The 18,363-nt window shown below is 43.5% G+C and overlaps 1 protein-coding gene across 8 annotated transcripts in view; it reads left to right on the plus strand.

Annotated features, from left to right (window-relative positions):
* The window catches only part of ADARB1 (adenosine deaminase RNA specific B1), a 223,260-nt gene that overhangs the window by 139,294 nt on the left and 65,603 nt on the right, over positions 1 to 18,363 (plus strand). For all 8 annotated transcript variants that reach the window (XM_084643474.1, XM_084643477.1, XM_084643480.1 and 5 more), the window contains one exon: positions 10,325 to 10,399. In XM_084643474.1, the coding sequence (XP_084499600.1) occupies positions 10,372 to 10,399 (28 nt within the window). In that variant the 5' untranslated portion in view covers positions 10,325 to 10,371. The remainder of the gene's footprint in view (positions 1 to 10,324; positions 10,400 to 18,363) is intronic.

Raw genomic sequence — 18,363 nt, forward strand, 5'->3', positions numbered from 1 at the left:
CTTGGAATATTTTCTGAATTCACTGCTATTTGCCCATTCGGTTTAGTTTAAAAAGTAAACCTGAAAAATACCAGTACATATTTATTGGAGGAAGTAATATTAATACTTTGAGCTAAGAAGATATAAGGTGTTATGTAAAGAAGGATTTACAAAAATGAAGTGCCACAACACCCTGTGAACAAATTAGGTAGTATTACAACATTTTACATTTGGAAAAACTGATGCAGGTAGAATTTAAATGATTTGCCTACATTCACACAGCCATGACGGGTAGAGGCAGCCAGGGATACAGCCTAGAACTTCTCATAAATCCCATGTTTAACCATTAGACGCACTTCCCTTAAAATTTGTTTTGTTTTGCCAACGGAGACTGTGCAGTTAGTACTTCTTCCAAACTTTTACTTATGCAATCTTCATACACTGCACACACATTATATTGATATTTTGAACATGATAGTTAAAAGGTCTCTACTAAGGGACACATCTTGACCCCTGGATACACAGCAGTAGGAGGCCCCTAATTCTCCATAACAGCTTACCCCCTCCGAAGGATATCTAGGCTGCTACGTAAGATGAATGTGGCATCATGCCAGAGGAGAATTTTATGGCAGGATTTGAAGAAGGGCAAAGTGATAGCTTTGCAGAAGTAGCAGTATAGGAGAGAATGTGAAAATGTTGAAAAATTTTACAAATGAGCAGTCAAGACTGGCAGCATTTTGGGTGCAAAGGGGGCAGATGTCAATGTCTCTCTACATATGAGATGATAGAAGTGTGTGGATAGGCCATAAAAAACCTTTGAAAGCAAATACAAGTAGCTTTGTGTTTGATTCATTGGAGTGCGGGGAGCCAAAGTAGGGATGGAAAAGGGATGTGTGAGAGACAAGGTTGAGGTGATGAGCCAAGATAAAGTCTTTGCAGCAGCATTATGTGTAGATGTAAATGGGGCAATATGGGTTTTTTCCAGGCCAGAGAGGAGAACTTTGCAGTGGTCAACATGTAGGGTGATGAGGGCATGGATGAGAGTTCATTATCATGATATCTGAGCTCCCCCTGCAATAAGTTGCACAATAATATTTCACAATAATATTTCACATATGCTCTTTGCAGATAGATGAGTTCTCAGTCATCTTGCTCTAGAAATAAAAAGCATCATTGCCTGGATTTCTTCCAGTCATTTTTCAGGGTTCTCATTATACATGAGAGATTCTATAAATAGGTCACTAGATAGAATTGCATTCTCTGCTTAGTCATTTGGTTACAGTTAGTGTTCTGCCTAGAAAGAAAATGCTGAATTTGGTCTCCATTCCCCTTTTCTATTTATATGGTTACTTTCCACAAATAGAACTGTGTATGTGATTTATTATCCCATTTTCTGTGGTGTTCAGGTTTTTATTAAGTACAACAGATGTGCATCTGGAAGGTTAACTGATATTGTAAACTGGACAAAAGCTTTATTGTAGAAAGGTAATTCTCTGTGTTCCTAATTTTGCAACATTACACAGTGTCTTTTAGACTTACTCTGTAAATAATTTAGCTGAATTAATCAGTCTGCAGTTAATTACTGCCAACCAACTTTGCTATAGTCAATACTTTTTTGAGGGGTTAACTTTTTGAGAGAACTTAAATTATGAGAACAAATGAAGTCATGCATATGCATGCACAAATGCAACTTTACCATTATAACTTTTGAAATATACTACTAAGTGTATATATATATATATAACATCATGTATAAGTAGGAGCATTGCCAGCTCATCAAGGGATGTGATCATTCCCCTCTATTTGGCATTGGTGAGGCCTCATCTGGAGTACTGTGTCCAGTTTTGGGCCCCACACTTGGCATTGGTGAGGCCTCATCTGGAGTACTGTATCCAGTTTTGGGCCCCACACTACAAGACGGATATGGAAAAATTGGAAAGAGTCCAGCGGAGGGCAACAAAAATGATTAGGGGGCTGGAGCACATGACTTATGAGGAGAGGCTGAGGGAACTGGGATTATTTAGTCTGCAGAAGAGAAGAATGGAGGGGGAATTTAATAGTGTCTTTCAACTACCTGAAAGGGGGTGCCAAAGAGGATGGATCTAGGCTGTTCTCAGTGGTGGCAGATGACAGAGCAAGGAGTAATGGTCTCAAGTTGCAGTGGGGGAGGTCTAGGTTGGATATTAGGAAAAACTTTTTCACTAGGAGGGTGGTGAAGCACTGGAAAGGGTTACCTAGGGAGGTGGTGGAGTCTCCTTCTTTAGAGGTTTTTAAGGTCAGGCTTGACAAAGCCCAGGCTGGAATGATTTAGTTGGGGATTGGTCCTGCTTTGAGCAGGGGTTGGACTAGGTGACCTCCTGAGGTCCCTTCCAACCCTGATATTCTATGATTCTAAGTTTTGTACAGAGAATTATTTCCATTTTGTAGTCTTCCATTCATGAAAATATTTTGGCAAGTGTTCTGATAATGAAAAAGAAAAAAAAATTATGTACAAGAAAAGAGTTATACCTCAGTTGGGTTGACTCCAGCAGAGCTGCCTTGGTAGTTGTCATCTCAAAATGATTTCAGTAGCAGAACTGGCCAATACAACTGTGTGTGATAGCTTAGTTCTTAGTAGGTGTATTAAGTACCTACTCCCTCTCAACCTCACTTTGCCTGTTTTGGGGATAATTCACAATATATTGATCAAAAAAATAGAATTTTAACATTTGCAGTTTTCCTTTGAAATATTGTTGACAATATTAGCATATCACTGGTCTCATTTTCCTTAACAAAAACATTTTTGTCTTTTCAGCATTTTGTAAAGAGCAATTCAAAAGCATTTTGGCACTAACATATACTTTAGGAGCAACTATCTTACAACTACAGTATTACTGTGTATATTAGGGATCTCAAACTCAAATCACCACTAGGGCCACATGAGGACTAGTACATTGCCCCAAGGGCCACATCACTGACACCTTTTCATATAAAGATATAAAAGCCCCGCCACCTCTGCCCCCATCCCCACTCCACCCATGAGGCCCCGCCCCGCCTCGCCTCGCCTCTTCCCTGCCTCCACTCCAACCCCTTCCCCAAAGTCTCCACCCCAACTCCGCCCCCTCCCTGCCCCAATTCCAACCCCTTCCCCGCCTCTTCTCCACCTCCTCCCCTGAGCATGTAGCTCCCCACTCCCTTCTGGAAAGTGATAAGCATCGCCAAACAGCTGTTTGGTGGTGGGAAGCGCCTGGAGGTTGCCAGAGAAGCAGGGACACAGCGTGCTGTGGGCAGCGGGTGAGAGGAGTTTGGCAGCCACAGGAAATAACTTGGGTCGGGGGTTGAGGAGCCAGGGAGCTTGGCAGGCTGTAGCAAATAACTCCACGGGCCACATGTTTGAGATCCATAGTGTATATTCTAGTAGAATGCAAAGGTCATTAGATATTTTCTTTTTATATTTTAAAATGATTTTCATGCTTGTAGAAGGGTCTGAGAAACAAGTCTTATTTATCCACAGAAGCTGTACTACATTTCTAGATATTTGCATTTGTTAATTGACTGTATTTTATTTAGTTATATTTTATTCAGAACATAGTAATTGCTAGACTCCTGCCATTGGGGAATATTGCAATAGTTCTTGCACCTTCTTGTAAAAAATGAGTTCTATTAAAGTGTTGATTAGTGAGACATCAGATAGTAAGATTAACTGAATTTATTAAGCTAGATAACTCTAACTAAAGAATATAACAGCCCATTACAGAAAGGGGTGAGGTTTACCACACCAATCTGGACTCCAGTCTGCAAACTCAACTTAACCCAACTTTGGTCATGCTTTTTCAGGTCTTTATGTGTAACTTGTTTACCTTGTATTACAGTTTGTGGTATAACTGCATGACTGGTACCATCCAGTCATTGACATATGTCAACTTGTTGACAGTACAGCTTATATCTTCCATTATGTTCCAAATTTCCACCATAACAACTTTAACCAACTTACAATAGAGCTTAGATAGTGAAAAACAAATCTTTCATATACCTGTGCTGTGAGTAAAATTCCCCTCAACCATTTCCATTTTCTTATACCCTTTCATGTGATTTCAGTTACAACTTAGCATAGCAGAAAACAATTTACATACAATAGGTTGTGAAGGTATATCATACTAATTTTTTTTTTACTCTATAAAGAGTCTTAACTGGTACATTTCCATCATCTTTCTCTTAGCGTTACTTGCCAAACTTTATGGGAGTCTTGCATGACAATTCTTTTAGCATAGCCTTGGGGAATTCTTGGGCTTTAGGCCTCTGTACTAAAAATCCTCTCAAGCATCTGGTACTGGCCACAGCTGGCGACAGAATACTGGTCTAGATGGAAAACTCTTCTGACCCAGTACAGCAATTGCTGAAGCATGAGAGTTTCTATCTATAAGCATGTGGGACTCACCCCTGCGGCACCTCCTGCTGGTGTCCTGGGAATTAGCTCTAATTCCAGCCTTGGAGCACCCTCTGCAGGCCAGTGTCCTGCTTACACGAGGCCCCCTTGTCCCTCCTGGACCCGGTGCCCCTGGCAGTAACCCTCACTTGCAGGGTCTCCCCACCCAGGGGAACCCCCACCTCCTATCCCCACCTCAGTCTTTGGCTACTGCCCAGTCACTATCTAGCCCCCGTTCACTGGGGCTGACTGCAGTATATAAGCCACACATCCAGTTTTGGGCCCCACACTACAAGAAGGATGTGGATAAATTGGAGAGAGTCCAGCGAAGGGCAACAAAAATGATTAGGGGTCTAGAACACATGACTTATGAGGAGAGGCTGAGGGAGCTGGGATTGTTTAGCCTGCAGAAGAGAAGAATGAGGGGGGATTTGATAGCTGCTTTCAACTACCTGAAAGGGGGTTCCAAAGAGGATGGCTCTAGACTGTTCTCAATGGTAGCAGATGACAGAACGAGGAGTAATGGTCTCAAGTTGCAGTGGGGGAGGTTTAGACTGGATATTAGGAAAAACTTTTTCACTAAGAGGGTGGTGAAACACTGGAATGCGTTACCTAGGGAGGTGGTAGAATCTCCTTCCTTAGAGGTTTTTAAGGTCAGGCTTGACAAAGCCCTGGCTGGGATGATTTAACTGGGAATTGGTCCTGCTTCGAGCGGGGGGTTGGACTAGATGACCTTCTGGGGTTCCTTCCAACCCTGATATTCTATGATTCATCGCAGGTAAGAGGGTTTGGACCTGCTGCCTCTGCCTACCCATGGGCTGCCCCTGCAACCCCAGTACCTAACTGGCCTTCAACTAGTCCCAGCCTGGGGGGTTTCCAGGCCGGGGTTCCCTTGGCCTTCCCCCAGCCCTACTCCACTCTAGGCACTTGGTTAGGCTCCCCAGCAGCCAGACCCTTCTCTCTCTACAGGCAGAGAGAATCTGTTTGGACTCCTGGCTCGCAGCCTCTTATAGGGGCCAGCTGGGCCTGATTGGGGCATGGCCCCAGCTGTTGCTGCCTTCCCCAATCAGCCCAGACTTCTTGTCCCAAGCCACAGCCCTCTCCTGGGCTGTTCTAAGCCCCTGAGGGCAGGAGCGGGTGTCTACCCCGGTACACTATCCTTTCCAAAACTCTTTAAAAATATATTTAGTCACTGTTATTCCCAAACAAAAACTGAAGGAGTTATGGTTATGAGCAAATATCAGTAACTTAATGATATAAATGTTACAGGAATGTATTTTGAGGATAATTAGATAGCATAACAAATTTAAGAAAATCACACTTAAGGTTAAACTTAAGAGATATGGAAACATGTTAAGGAGAGGAAATGCACAGTTAAGGCATATGTCAATGATAACACTGTCCTGTAGGAACTGCATGTAGTAACTATGCAACTGTGATTCATGCATTCTAGTATTGGTGGGCAGAGATTAGATTAAACTGATATTTAAAGATACATTTGGTTGTTGCTCTCTCTATTTTTTCCTCTTATTGTGTTAGTACAGGGTAGTGTTATGATTGTGTTGGCCCTCTCCTTCAGGTCTTGCATGTTGTTTGTGTCTAAAAAAGATTCCATTGTAGGGCTTCCTGCAGGAGGACCAGCAGACCGTCCAAGCTCTTTTCAACTGGAGCAGGGACTTGAATCTGACTCTCTTACATCCCTGGTAAATGCCCTAGCTACTGTGCTGTGGAGTCTCCCTCTGGCACAATGAATATTTAGTTTTTATACAAAGTGGAACAACTTCAACAGGCTAGAGGACATAGCCCCATCCCAAAATACTCAAGCATCAGGGCAGTCACTTGGGATGTGGGTGACCTGGATTCAAGTCCCTGCTCTAACTCAGGCAGAGTGGGGATTCAAACTTAGGTCTCCCACATCCCACAGGAGTGCTCTAACCACTGAGCTGTTGGCTACCATACAGTAGGATTTCACTGTCTCCCCCCTGTCTTTGGGGTGTGTGGTGGGTTTTTTTTTCTTTTTGTGTGAATGGACTGACTTGTCTTAGGTGCCTAACTCCAGGAGAGGATTCACGGCGGAGAATCCTGAGCAGATATAGGCACTTCCTGTCAGCCCGTAAGTCAGGTGCATAAAGGCTCAGCTCAGATCAGTAGGAGATAGGCACCAAAATATCTCTGAGGATCTGAGTCTAAGCCCCAGCCCTTTTCTCTGCATTTCACTCCTGATTTGTTTAGGCGGCTCGCTGCTCAGTTGCTGGCTTCTGAGAATCCTTTTGTTGGGTGCCGAGCTTTCCCCATATAATGCATAGGGAGCCTGTGCACTCAACTTCGGGCAGAGAATTGCAGCAGGCAGCAGGGTGCCTGGGAGTTGGGTGTTTCACTGCTCAGCATTGGAATACCTACATACCTTTGAATCTAGCCCAACATGCTGATAGAGTAAGAGGGCCTTTGGTTACTTTTTTTCCACTTAAGACTTCAACCCAGAGTGTAGGCCTAAATTGACTTAATGGCTCTAACTAAAGATGGCACTTAAAAAGCTGCATGGTGCTTAAGGGTTAACACTGTCTGTTCCCATGTTTAGTAGACCTGCCTCCGGGCTGCCTGACACACACGGTGGTAATACTGCATCTAATCTAAATACACCCTTCTCTGTTTAGCAACTATGACATGTAATGGCAGCTTTGGGGTGGGGGGGAGGCATCCTTCAAGTAAGGGAGGACAACACTATCACATACCCAGAAGAGAAATTCTGCCCCAAACGCTGAAAGGAAAGGACGTGGCCCTATGAAACCACTGCCCCCCTTTCCTGCCACGTGTAAAAGGTTCCAATACTGCAAGTTACTTTGTCCCCATTTCCATTTTAAAAATAAAAAAGACCTTCAGCACTTACTGTGGCCTCCTCTCATTTCTCTTCCTATGTGCCATTGTGGTCTGGCTCCTTTCCTCTGCTGCAGCAATCTTTAGAAAGCATGCCAGGTTTCCATTGTCCCTCTACAGTCTCTTATCTTTCCCCTCCAGCCTTTGCTCTATGTGAAATTCTCCGCCCCCCACCATTTTCTCCTCTAATGCCTCCTCCCTCTCTCTAACACCACCTCTCTCTAAACTTTCCTTCCTTCCACATCCAAGTCTCCTGGAACACCTAAAACTCCCCTAGTCTCTTCTCCTTTCCCTCATACTTACCTCATTCTCTCCTTTTCCCACCAAAACCCCTTATACTGTCCTCTTCTCTGCAAATCTGCCAATCTCTCCTTTCCCTCATGGGAAATGCCTCATTTCCCAACCTCTTTCCCTGCCTCATACTCCCTTTATCCTCTTTTTCCCCGCATTCACCAGTCTTTCCTCTCTTATCCCAAACCACCTGATTCTTCATTTTGATTTTTCTGCTATTTTATTGTTTGTTGTTACACTGTACTAATCAGCGTGATAGTCCTCCTTCTCCCCCAGATCCTCCAGTTTCTCATTCCTCTCCTTCCAAACCACTTCATTCTCCTCACTATGCCTAGTGTCTCCTCTCTATACAAGACTGACTTCCTCAGTCTCTTCTCCCTTTCACAAATCACAGCTCACTTTCTTCTCTTCCCAACCCCCTCCTCCTCCTCTCCCTGATGGCCTGTACTGGTTTCATTTTAAAGCTGTGAACATCGTATGGAGAGCTTCACATGCTTTTTTTTCAAGATGAAGTACAAGGAACCATATTTATTATTCATGCATTTCCATTTCCTGCCTTTATAAGAAAATGTGTGTGCTCTTTGATTTGATCAATACAGGCATTTGGTAGGTGCCTGTATCAATGTTTGCAAGAAATGTGTTATACACCTAAAACAGAAATTCACTGACGAGGCTAGTTATGGTCTTTAACAAAAGTGGGGGTTTTACTTAGTGTTCTTTTCAGTCATCATATGCAGTCCAAATGTATGCTGAAACTATAAACACAAAGCATGAATTCCAAATGGAAATCCATTTTTATAAAATTTTTCATTTAATTGTGGTTACTTATAGACTCATAGGACAAGTCTACACTTCAGTGCTACATCAGAATAGCTGCTCCGATGCAGCATTAGGCGTGCTGGCATAGTTACTCTATCTCTGCGAGAATTGGCAGCTATGTTGTGGGGAGAGCGTCTCCCGCCGACATAGCACTGGTGTGGTGGACAGTGCAAAACTTGTGTCGCTCCAGAGGGGAGGGTGCTTTTAACACCCGATTGATGTAAGTTACAATGACTTATGCGGTAGTGTAGACCGGCCCATAGACTTTAAGGTCACAAGGCGCCATCGTGATAATCTATTCTGACCTCCTGCCCATCATGGACCGTAGAACTTCAGCCACAGACTCCTGTAATAGACCCATAACCTCTGGCTGAGTTACTGAAGTCCTCTGATTATGATTTAAAGACTTCAAGTTCCACAGAATTCACCATTTACTCCATTCCAAACCAGCAAGTGACCCATGCCTCATGCAGCAGAGGAAGTCAAAACAAAAATAGGGTCTCTGCCAATCTGACCTGGAAGGAAATTCCTTCCCAACCCCAAATACGGTAATCCGTTAGACCCTGAACTAGTCACCAGGGAAAGAATTCACTGTAGTAACTGAGACCCCTTCCCATCCAGTGTTCGATCTTCAGCCCTTTGAGATATTTGCTACTAGCAGTCGCAGGTGGGCCACATGCTCGGCCTGCTGGCGGGGGAGGGGTGCTCTGTCCTGCTGCTGCTACGCCTCCCCCAACCCCCGGCACTTCCAACTTGCTCAGCCCTCCCCCCGGCAGCTGGGCCAGGGCGGGAAGCTGAGGGAGTGGTACAGAGACGCTTCTCATGCCAGCTGACTCCCCTCAGGGTCTCTGCGAGAGAGCCCGGCTGGGGAGGTGGCGGCAGCCCACCCCCTCCTCTGCCTGCCTGGGCCCAGCTGTGTGGGAAATGTGCTGAGGAAGGAGTCTTGTGCTGATTTTTTAGCATAATTAAATGTCTGGAAAGCATAGAGAAGATACCACGCGCTGTAAAGGTGCAAAGTAGTAAGATTATAATCGTCTTGTCTCTTGTTGTAATGTGATGTCTATAGACTTCCCTGATTTTCAAAGACACCGAGCATCCATTGCTCCCGTTAAAGTGAATGGGTGCTCAGCACTTCTGAAAATCCAGACCATTATTCTTGTAACATAACCTCAGGTATTGCAAGTAACACCAAGATATTCAGGCAGTCCACATGTAGGGAAGAGACAGCACCATCTGTTTCTCTCTCCTGCGGATATGGTCTTCACCATCGCTATTCAGCAGCACAGCTTCTAGAAGGATGTTGGAGCAAAGGCTGGCTTTATGTATACAAATGTCTAACCAAACCCAGTCTTTACCACAAACCCCCTCTTTCCAGGAACTGTCCTTTTAAGTAGTAGTACCTGCTATACCCTGCATATGATTTGCCTGGATTTTCTTGATGTTACCTGCAACATCAAGTTGCCAGTATTTTGACTTTGTCCTTTTTCCTCTGGCTTGCTGGAGGGGAAGCATCTCTCCACTGAACCAGTTCCAGAGGTGCTGTCACGTGTGACCTTTTAACTGGTCACATTCCTTAAAATAGTCTGTTGGTGCAATAGACAAGGAAATGACCACATTTTCCAGTGAGAGTGCATAGTTTATATCTTGTAAGTATACGAACCAGGGAAAGTACAACAGATTAAAAACAGTATGCCCTTCTAGACAATCTGCCATCTGAAAATGTAAAAATGCTTGTAAACATTAATGGGTTCTTAGCATCTCCATATTTTTGAGCTCGAGAAATAACATTACCCTTCTGTGGGAGAAAGACACACAGAGTTGTTCCTGATTGCACATGATTGTGGGAGAGCCGTGGAAACAACCCCGATCTCCTGACTCCTAGTCCCAGGCCTTCATCATGTGGGCTCTTTCATTTTACGTAATATAAGCTTAAAACACCCACTCTCTATTTTTCAGATAGAAGCCGTCTACGCCAGTCAAGAAACCAGCAAAAGTATTTCACTATGGATATAGATGATGAAGAAAATATGAGTAAGATATGTATATTTACATAATAAACAATATAGTCCTTTCTGCAAGAGCCATTTTCCTTGCAGCTGGGTGGGCATACAGAAACAATATGAATACAATGAGAGGAAATTTCTGTGTGTGTATAGTTCACTTTATACTTGTGTTCATTAAAAAAGAATTTCCATACTGGGAAAGCTTTCAAATACATTATGATTAACACATAATCCAGTTACCCTTCACGTGACTGATATCTTCATACCATGATCACTAATCGTCCAAGATATTTGTATTTCAAAACAGCTTGCTCCCTCTTAGCCTGTTTTCTCCTACTTTGAACCTGCAGTGAAGTAATGATGATTAATTAATACATCTATGGTTTGCACTGAAGAAATGCGGAGTGATATACTCTATTGATACGACACGCGCGTACCCTGTGTAGCATACTGTCTCCTACAAAAAACTAGATGTCCCAACACCCTTAGCTCTATGTACTTTCTACCTAATATCCCCAAATGCCACCCTGCAGAAGAACTGGAAGTAGAGATTACAGGACTATCCTAAACTCATATGAGGTCTGGGTTAGTGTAAGAGAGGAGCTCCTGCCTCTTACAGTCTTCCAGCTAGATTACAGGCTGAACAGAGATCTTATCTGCCCTAAGGATCAGAGCCTTTGTGCGCCAGGAGCATGCCTGTAGCAGCCAGTCAATCAACAGGCAACAGACGACACTAACCTGGGAGGAGTGGTAGATACGCTGGGGTAGGGCAGGGACAGGATACAGAGGGACCTAGACAAATTGGAGGATTGGGCCAAAAGAAATCTGATGAGGTTCAACAAGGACAAGTGCAGGGTCCTGCACTTAGGATGGAAGAATCCCATGCACCGCTACAGACTAGGGACCGAATGGCTCGGCAGCAGTTCTGCGGAAAAGGACCTAGGGGTGACAGTGGACGAGAAGCTAGATATGAGTCAACAGTATCTTGTTGCCAAGAAGGCCAATGGCATTTTGGGCTGTGTAAGGTGGGGCATTGCCAACAGATCGAGGGACGTGATCGTTCCCCTCTATTTAACTTTGGTGAGGCCTCATCTGGAGTACTGTGTCCAGGTTTGGGCCCCACACTACAAGAAGGATGTGCAAAAATTGGAAAGAGTCCAGCGGAGGGCAACAAAAATGATTAGGGGACTGGAACACATGAGTTATGAGGAGAGGCTGAGGGAACTGGGGATGTTAAATCTACGGAAGAGAATAACGAGGGGGGATTTGATAGCTGCTTTCAACTACCTGAAAGGGGGTTCCAAAGAGGATGGAGCTCGGCTGGTCTCAGTGGTAGCAGATGACAGAACGAGGAGTAATGGTCTCAAGTTGCAGTGGGGGAGGTTTAGGTTGGATATTAGGAAAAACTTTTTCACTAGGAGGGTGGTGAAACACTGGAATGTGTTACCTAGGGAGGTGGTGGAATCTCCTTCCTTAGAAGTTTTTAAGGTCAGGCTTGACAAAGCCCTGGCTGGGATGATTTAGTTGGTGTTGGTCCTGCTTTGAGCAGCGGTTTGGACTAGATAACCGCCTGAGGTCCCTTTCAACCCTGATATTCTATGATAGATGGAATGAGATTTGAAGGGAACAGAGATCATTATTACTTTTGGGGTGTACCTGGGGGAGGGGAAACTAGGTAAATTGGGCAAGAAAGAGAGTTTGGGAAACCTGGGAAAGGGATAGGAATTGTGAGGACATGGGGTACAGGAGAATGGAGGGAGGGAGGATAAAGTAGATCAAATATAAGGGTTTGTGAAACAAGAAAGAGGGAATGTATAAGGAGATAAATCAAGTAATGGAAGAAAGTAAAGGAAGAAAATTGTACAGTGCTCTGGTCCCCAGCTATTTAGAGTAACAGATTGTTCTCATTAACGGTTTAGTCTTGCTCTGGCTCAGATTTAGCAAAGCATTTAAGCAAATGTGTAGCTTTAGATATGAGTAGCCCCTTGGCTTCAATGGAACTCCGCAAGGGCTTAAAGTTAAGCACATTTCTAAATGCATTGTTGAATTGGTGTGAAAGTACTCAGCCTCCTGCAGGGTTGAGCCCTAATTACCTACAGGAAGAAATACTGCCACCACATTATTATGCAGTTATCTCATTTTAAAGGTATTTGGTCTTTTAACCATCCTTATTTTTTGTAAATGATAATGAAGTAGTGCATATGTGTTGCTCTTAAAGTACTGTGCATGAAAATCTCCTATGCTTTACTGTAAATTGTTCGATGCTGTTTAAACATGAGCATTTGTTTATTCTGGCCCTGAATTGTAAAGCTAACATATATCATACCCTTTCTTTGATAAAGACATCCTGACATCCTAACAGTACAGCAAGGCCTTGTATGGGAAAGATACAATTTTACATGGGACGTTACAGTGCATTTTTATTGGGAAATCAAGAAGCTGGGCTGTTGTAAAATGACTTCATTTTATTAAAATTTATTCTTCTGGGCTGTGTTTCTTTAATTAAAATACTAGCTTGGGTTGGCCTGTGTTTGCTGCCAGTTAAATAAATTTTCTTGCATATTCAGAAGATTTTAATGTAGAGAAGACAACGGAATCAACTAGACATTTAAAAACAACAAAATGATCAATTAGCCAAAATTCATTCAAACAGCACAAATAGGAAATGGCAGCAATGCCTTTGCCTTTCAACTGATGTAGGAACTACTAGAATCCCATAGTGCTGAATTGAAGTTTGTGAACTTTCCTGGAAAATAGTTTCAGTAAGTAGAGATAAATATTCCTGAACCCTTATCCCTTACTATTACCTTGCAACTAGGGAGGCCATGACACATTCATATTGGGTTTGTCTTTTTATTTATTTTTTTTAAGCCTAGCCTGTGCTCTGGAGGCTATGTTGAGAACAAGATCAACAATTTCCAAAAGACACTCCCATAATAAGGACTAAAAGAAGTCAGAGATGTAATTTTGATAATTCAAGTGAATTAAAGAAAATACTACATAATTAAATAGGCAAGTTCTAACTGAGTATGCCTGAATACAAATAAAAATGGCCCTGTAGAGTTTGAGGAAAATGTTATTTTTTTATATTGATGTCCTGTAAATTTCCTTATTCAAAATATTTAATATGTCTACAACTTTTTTAATTAAAATGAGAAATCAGTTAAATGCAATAAGCTTTTCATCTTGTCATATAAAAATGTCACTGCACCAAGGACGATGCATGAAGCATATGGTATAATCAAGGGATGTCTAAGGGAAACTAAATACAGCCAGTTACAGTTGGATGATGATGTCATGTATGATACAGAGGAGTCTGTGCATTTGTATGTCTCCTTAGTGTGTGCGTGCGTGGGGAAGGGATTTTATTAAGGGTAAAATTCTTCTAAATAAATTTGATAATATAACCTTTTAAATTATGAAAAAATCAGCCCATCTATCGTTGAATTCTACAAATATTAATATTCGCTATCTTTCTGCACTTTTAAATCACATGGAGCTGCAGCTTGTAGTATCAGAAGTTAGCTATTAAAGCTTATATTTTTTGTGGAACTACTTTTTAGGGAAATCTTGACAGGAGAGGAAGGTGGACATATGCAATATCATAGCCTCCAACTATAATCTTTATTTTACCTGCAGAGACTAAAACTCACAAAATTGGTTGTGCAAAATTTGAACGCAATGGTTATATTTTTTTCCTAAAATAGGGAAAAAATTGAAAAAACACTTGTTGGGATTTCAGGTGAAAGTGGGTATAATGCCTTTTTGTCTTTTATGCATTGAAGGTGTGGAGAAGGTGGTATAACAACACAGAATCATAGAATCATAGAATATCAGGGTTGGAAGGGACCTCAGGAGGTCATCTAGTCCAACCCCCTACTCAAAGCAGGACCAATCCCCAATTAAATCATCCCAGCCAGGGCTTTGTCAAGCCTGACCTTAAAAACTTCTAAGGAAGGAGATTCTACCACCTCCCTAGGTAACGCATTCCAGTGTTTCACCACCCTCCTAGTGAAAAAGTTTTTCCTAATATCCAGCCTAAACCTCCCCCACTGCAACTTGAGACCATTACTCCTTGTCCTGTCACCTTCTACCACTGAGAATAGTCTAGATCCATCTTCTTTGGAACCACTTCTCAGGTAGTTGAAAGCAGCTATCACATCCCCCATCATTCTTCTCTTCTGTAGACTAAACAATCCCAGTTCCCTCAGCCTCTCCTCATAAGTCATGTGTTCCAGACCCCTAATCATTTTTGTTGCCCTTCGCTGGACTCTCTCCAATTTTTCCACATCCTTCTTGTAGTGTGGGACCCAAAACTGGACACAGTACTCCAGATGAGGCCTCACCAATGTCGAATAGAGGGGAACGATCATGTCCCTCAATCTGCTGGCTATGCCCCTACTTATACATCCCAAAATGCCATTTGCCTTCTTGGCAACAAGGGCACACTGTTGACTCATATCCAGCTTCTCGTCCACTGTCACCCCTAGGTCCTTTTCTGCAGAACTGCTGCCGAGCCATTCGGTTCCTAGTCTGTAGTGGTGCATTGGATTCTTCCGTCCTAAGTGCAGGACCCTGCACTTATCCTTATTGAACCTCATCAGATTTCTTTTGGCCCAATCCTCTAATTTGTCTAGGTCCCTCTGTATCCTATCCCTTCCTGCCACCGTATCTACCACTCCTCCTAGTTTAGTATCATCCACAAATTTGCTGAGAGTGCAATCCACACCATCCTCCAGATCATTTATGAAGATATTGAACAAAACCGGCCCCAGGACTGACCCTTGGGGCACTCCACTTGATACCGGCTTGCCATCTAGACATGGAGCCATTGATCACTACCCACTGAGCCCGACAATCTAGCCAACTTTCTATCCACCTTATAGTGCATTCATCCAGCCCATACTTCTTTAACTTGCTGACAAGAATACTGTGGGAGACTGTGTCGAAAGCTTTGCTAAAGTCAAGAAACAATACATCCACTGCTTTCCCTTCATCCACAGAACCAGTAATCTCGTCATAGAAGGCGATTAGATTAGTCAGGCATGACCTTCCCTTGGTGAATCCATGCTGACTGTTCCTGATCACTTTCCTCTCATGTAAGTGCTTCAGGATTGATTCTTTGAGGACCTGCTCCATGATTTTTCCGGGGACTGAGGTGAGGCTGACTGACCTGTAGTTCCCAGGATCCTCCTCCTTCCCTTTTTTAAAGATGGGCACTACATTAGCCTTTTTCCAGTCGTCCGGGACTTCCCCTGATCGCCATGAGTTTTCAAAGATAATGGCCAATGGCTCTGCAATCACAGTCGCCAACTCCTTTAGCACTCTTGGATGCAACGCATCTGGCCCCATGGACTTGTGCACGTCCAGCTTTTCTAAATAGTCCCTAACCACTTCTTTCTCCACAGAGGGCTGGCCACCTACTCCCCATGCTGTGTTGCCCAGTGCAGCGCAACAGAAGCAGTGGAAAGAGTTATAATTTATTTATTGAGTTGAATTTTTTACTGCTCCACGTTAAGTCCATCCAATGCTCTGAGTGTCCTTGGCAATCTTTTAAAAATGTTCATAATAATAAAAAGACCCATCGGTTACCTCAGTATAAAACCAGATAACCCTGCAACAGTATCAAAATATAAAAAATTATTTGACCTCCCCTCAAAATCCCTTCTCCCCACAAAATCCATCCCATTGCCCAGACCTACCCATCAGATTGTGTCTGAGAGAGAAGAGACGGGTCTTGCAGCACACCCTGAATTTGAACCATTCAGGTTGATGAATCCCTTTGTGGCTGTACTGATCTCTTTCTGTTTTTTCAAGTTTCTTCCCACAAAACTATCCAGAGAGTGCTCACCCATGTGTAATTGGTCTCAACATGCCTGTTGCAAGGGAAGTTGCCCTTGCTAAGAGTTCCGCAAAAAAGTTAATGAGAACAGCAATAAAGAGGATGCCAACATTTTTGCAGCTGTGCCTTAACCAAGTGGGTGAAATTTAGGCATGAGAGGGATAGCTCAGTGGTTTGAGCTTTGAACTGCTAAACCCAGGGTTGTGAGTTCAATCCTTGAGGGGGCCATTTAGGGATCTGGGGCAAAAATTGGGGATTGGTCCTGCTTTGAGCAGGGAGTTGGACTAGATGATCTCCCGAGGTCCCTTCCAACCCTGAGATTCTGTGAACAGAGATCATTCTTTCTCATCAGATGAGGGGACTGCCCCGATGGCCCACCTTACCTGCATGTATTTGTTAACCATGTCTTTGGCCAGGAAACTCTCAAAAATAAACAAGCACACTTATAACAGATGCCTCCTCTCTTCAAAGAGGTAACTGTTTTCTTTGTAGCACGCCTTCCTTCTTTATTCTGGTGCCTTATACGTAGTAAAGCTACAGGGAAAGAACATTTCAGTGGCAAAACTTGTTTCTTCTTCTGCTGACAACGTCAATGGCTGATCTATCAGACTTGATTTTTGCCAACTCAGATACTGCAAAAATGGCTGAAATCTCCTGTTCACCCTGGAATATTTTTTAGTGTACATAAAACAAATTAGCTTGTCTGAGAAACGACTCACTCTCAAGTTATCTGGGGCCAAGATTTCCAAAAGTTGGATCCTGCAGTCAGACATCTAAATCCATACTTTGACTAGTTTGCAAAAGTGCTGCGCACAGAACAGCTCTCATTGACCATAATGGGAGCTGTGAGGTGTGCAGCACTTTTGAAAATCAGATAGATGCTTAAATACATATTTAGAGTTTAACTTTTTGAAAATCTTGACCCTAGTGGTTAAGTGACCACTGGAAGAGTGTGTATCTTCACCAAGGAGAGGTTCAAGTAGACATCTATTCACCTGTTCAACACAAAAGCTGATTTGAAGAAGTTGTATCCATTTTGCTCAGTGCAGTGTTTTAACAGTTCAGATAGTGAACCCTTTCTTGCAGTCTGTCAGCTAAGAATTTTACTTGCCAATAAAGTTGTTGATATTGATATTTCTGAGCATGCTGCTGGTTCTAATGGATATTTTGTTGAAAACTGTGACAGCAGCAGCACAAGATCTAATGTCAGGTTATAAACCAATTTCTTTTCATCGTGTTTTAGTACTCGTTTCACATTCAAATGAGTTAATTTATAAGCTAGATTTTCAGAGGATCTCAGCTGCCGTTTGGGCACCTTTATGAAGTGACCAACTTTTCAAAAGCTCCTATTTAGGACATCAGGAGCAGCTGTGGGCTGAGCGCTTTTGAAATGCTTACCACTTCATATAGTGGTCTAAATGGCAGTTGAGCTCTTTTCAAAATCTGATCCATAATCTTTAAATAAATATTAATACTTAAATATAAAAGGTTTTGTTTCCAGATTCAATTACAGTAGAATCTCAAAGATTCAAACGCCAGAGTTACGGACTTACAGGTCAGCCAGACACCCTGTGGAACCAGAAGTAATAAACCAGGCAGCGGGGAGACAAATTAAAACCAGCAACTACTGTACGGCCTCGGGGCTTTAGCCCTGGGACTCAGGGCTTCTGCCTTGGGGGTGGGGGTGGGGGGTTAGGTCTGCAGCTGCAGGATGGAGGTGTGGGTCAGGGCTCCAGGTGGGGGTGGGGAGGCTCAGGGTTTCTTAGCCTCGGGAGCACCAGGGCTCAGGGCTTCTGACCTGTGGAGTGAACCAGGGCTCAGGGCTTCATCACCACGGGGGGCACCGAGGCTCGGGGTTTCAGCCCCGCGGCTCTGTTCCCAGCTTCAGCCCCCGGGAGGCGCCAGGGCTTTAGCTAGAGGGGAGTGTCAGTTTCAGCCCCAGCGATTCCCCCATAGCTAAAGCCCCAAGCCCTGGCACACACACCCCCCAGCTGAGACCAGGAGCAGAGCCTTGGGGAGCCCAAGCCCCAGCGCCCCCCGCAGGTCAAAAGCCAGGAGCAGAGCCACAGGGTTGAAGCCCCAGCACTCCCCCCAGGTTTAAGGCCGTGAGCTCTGGTGCTTCCTCGGGGTAGAAGCCTGGATCCCCCTCC

The sequence above is a fragment of the Lepidochelys olivacea genome (genome assembly GCF_965140295.1).
Source record: "Lepidochelys olivacea isolate rLepOli2 genome assembly, chromosome: 11".
Classification (NCBI taxonomy): Eukaryota; Metazoa; Chordata; order Testudines; family Cheloniidae; genus Lepidochelys; species Lepidochelys olivacea.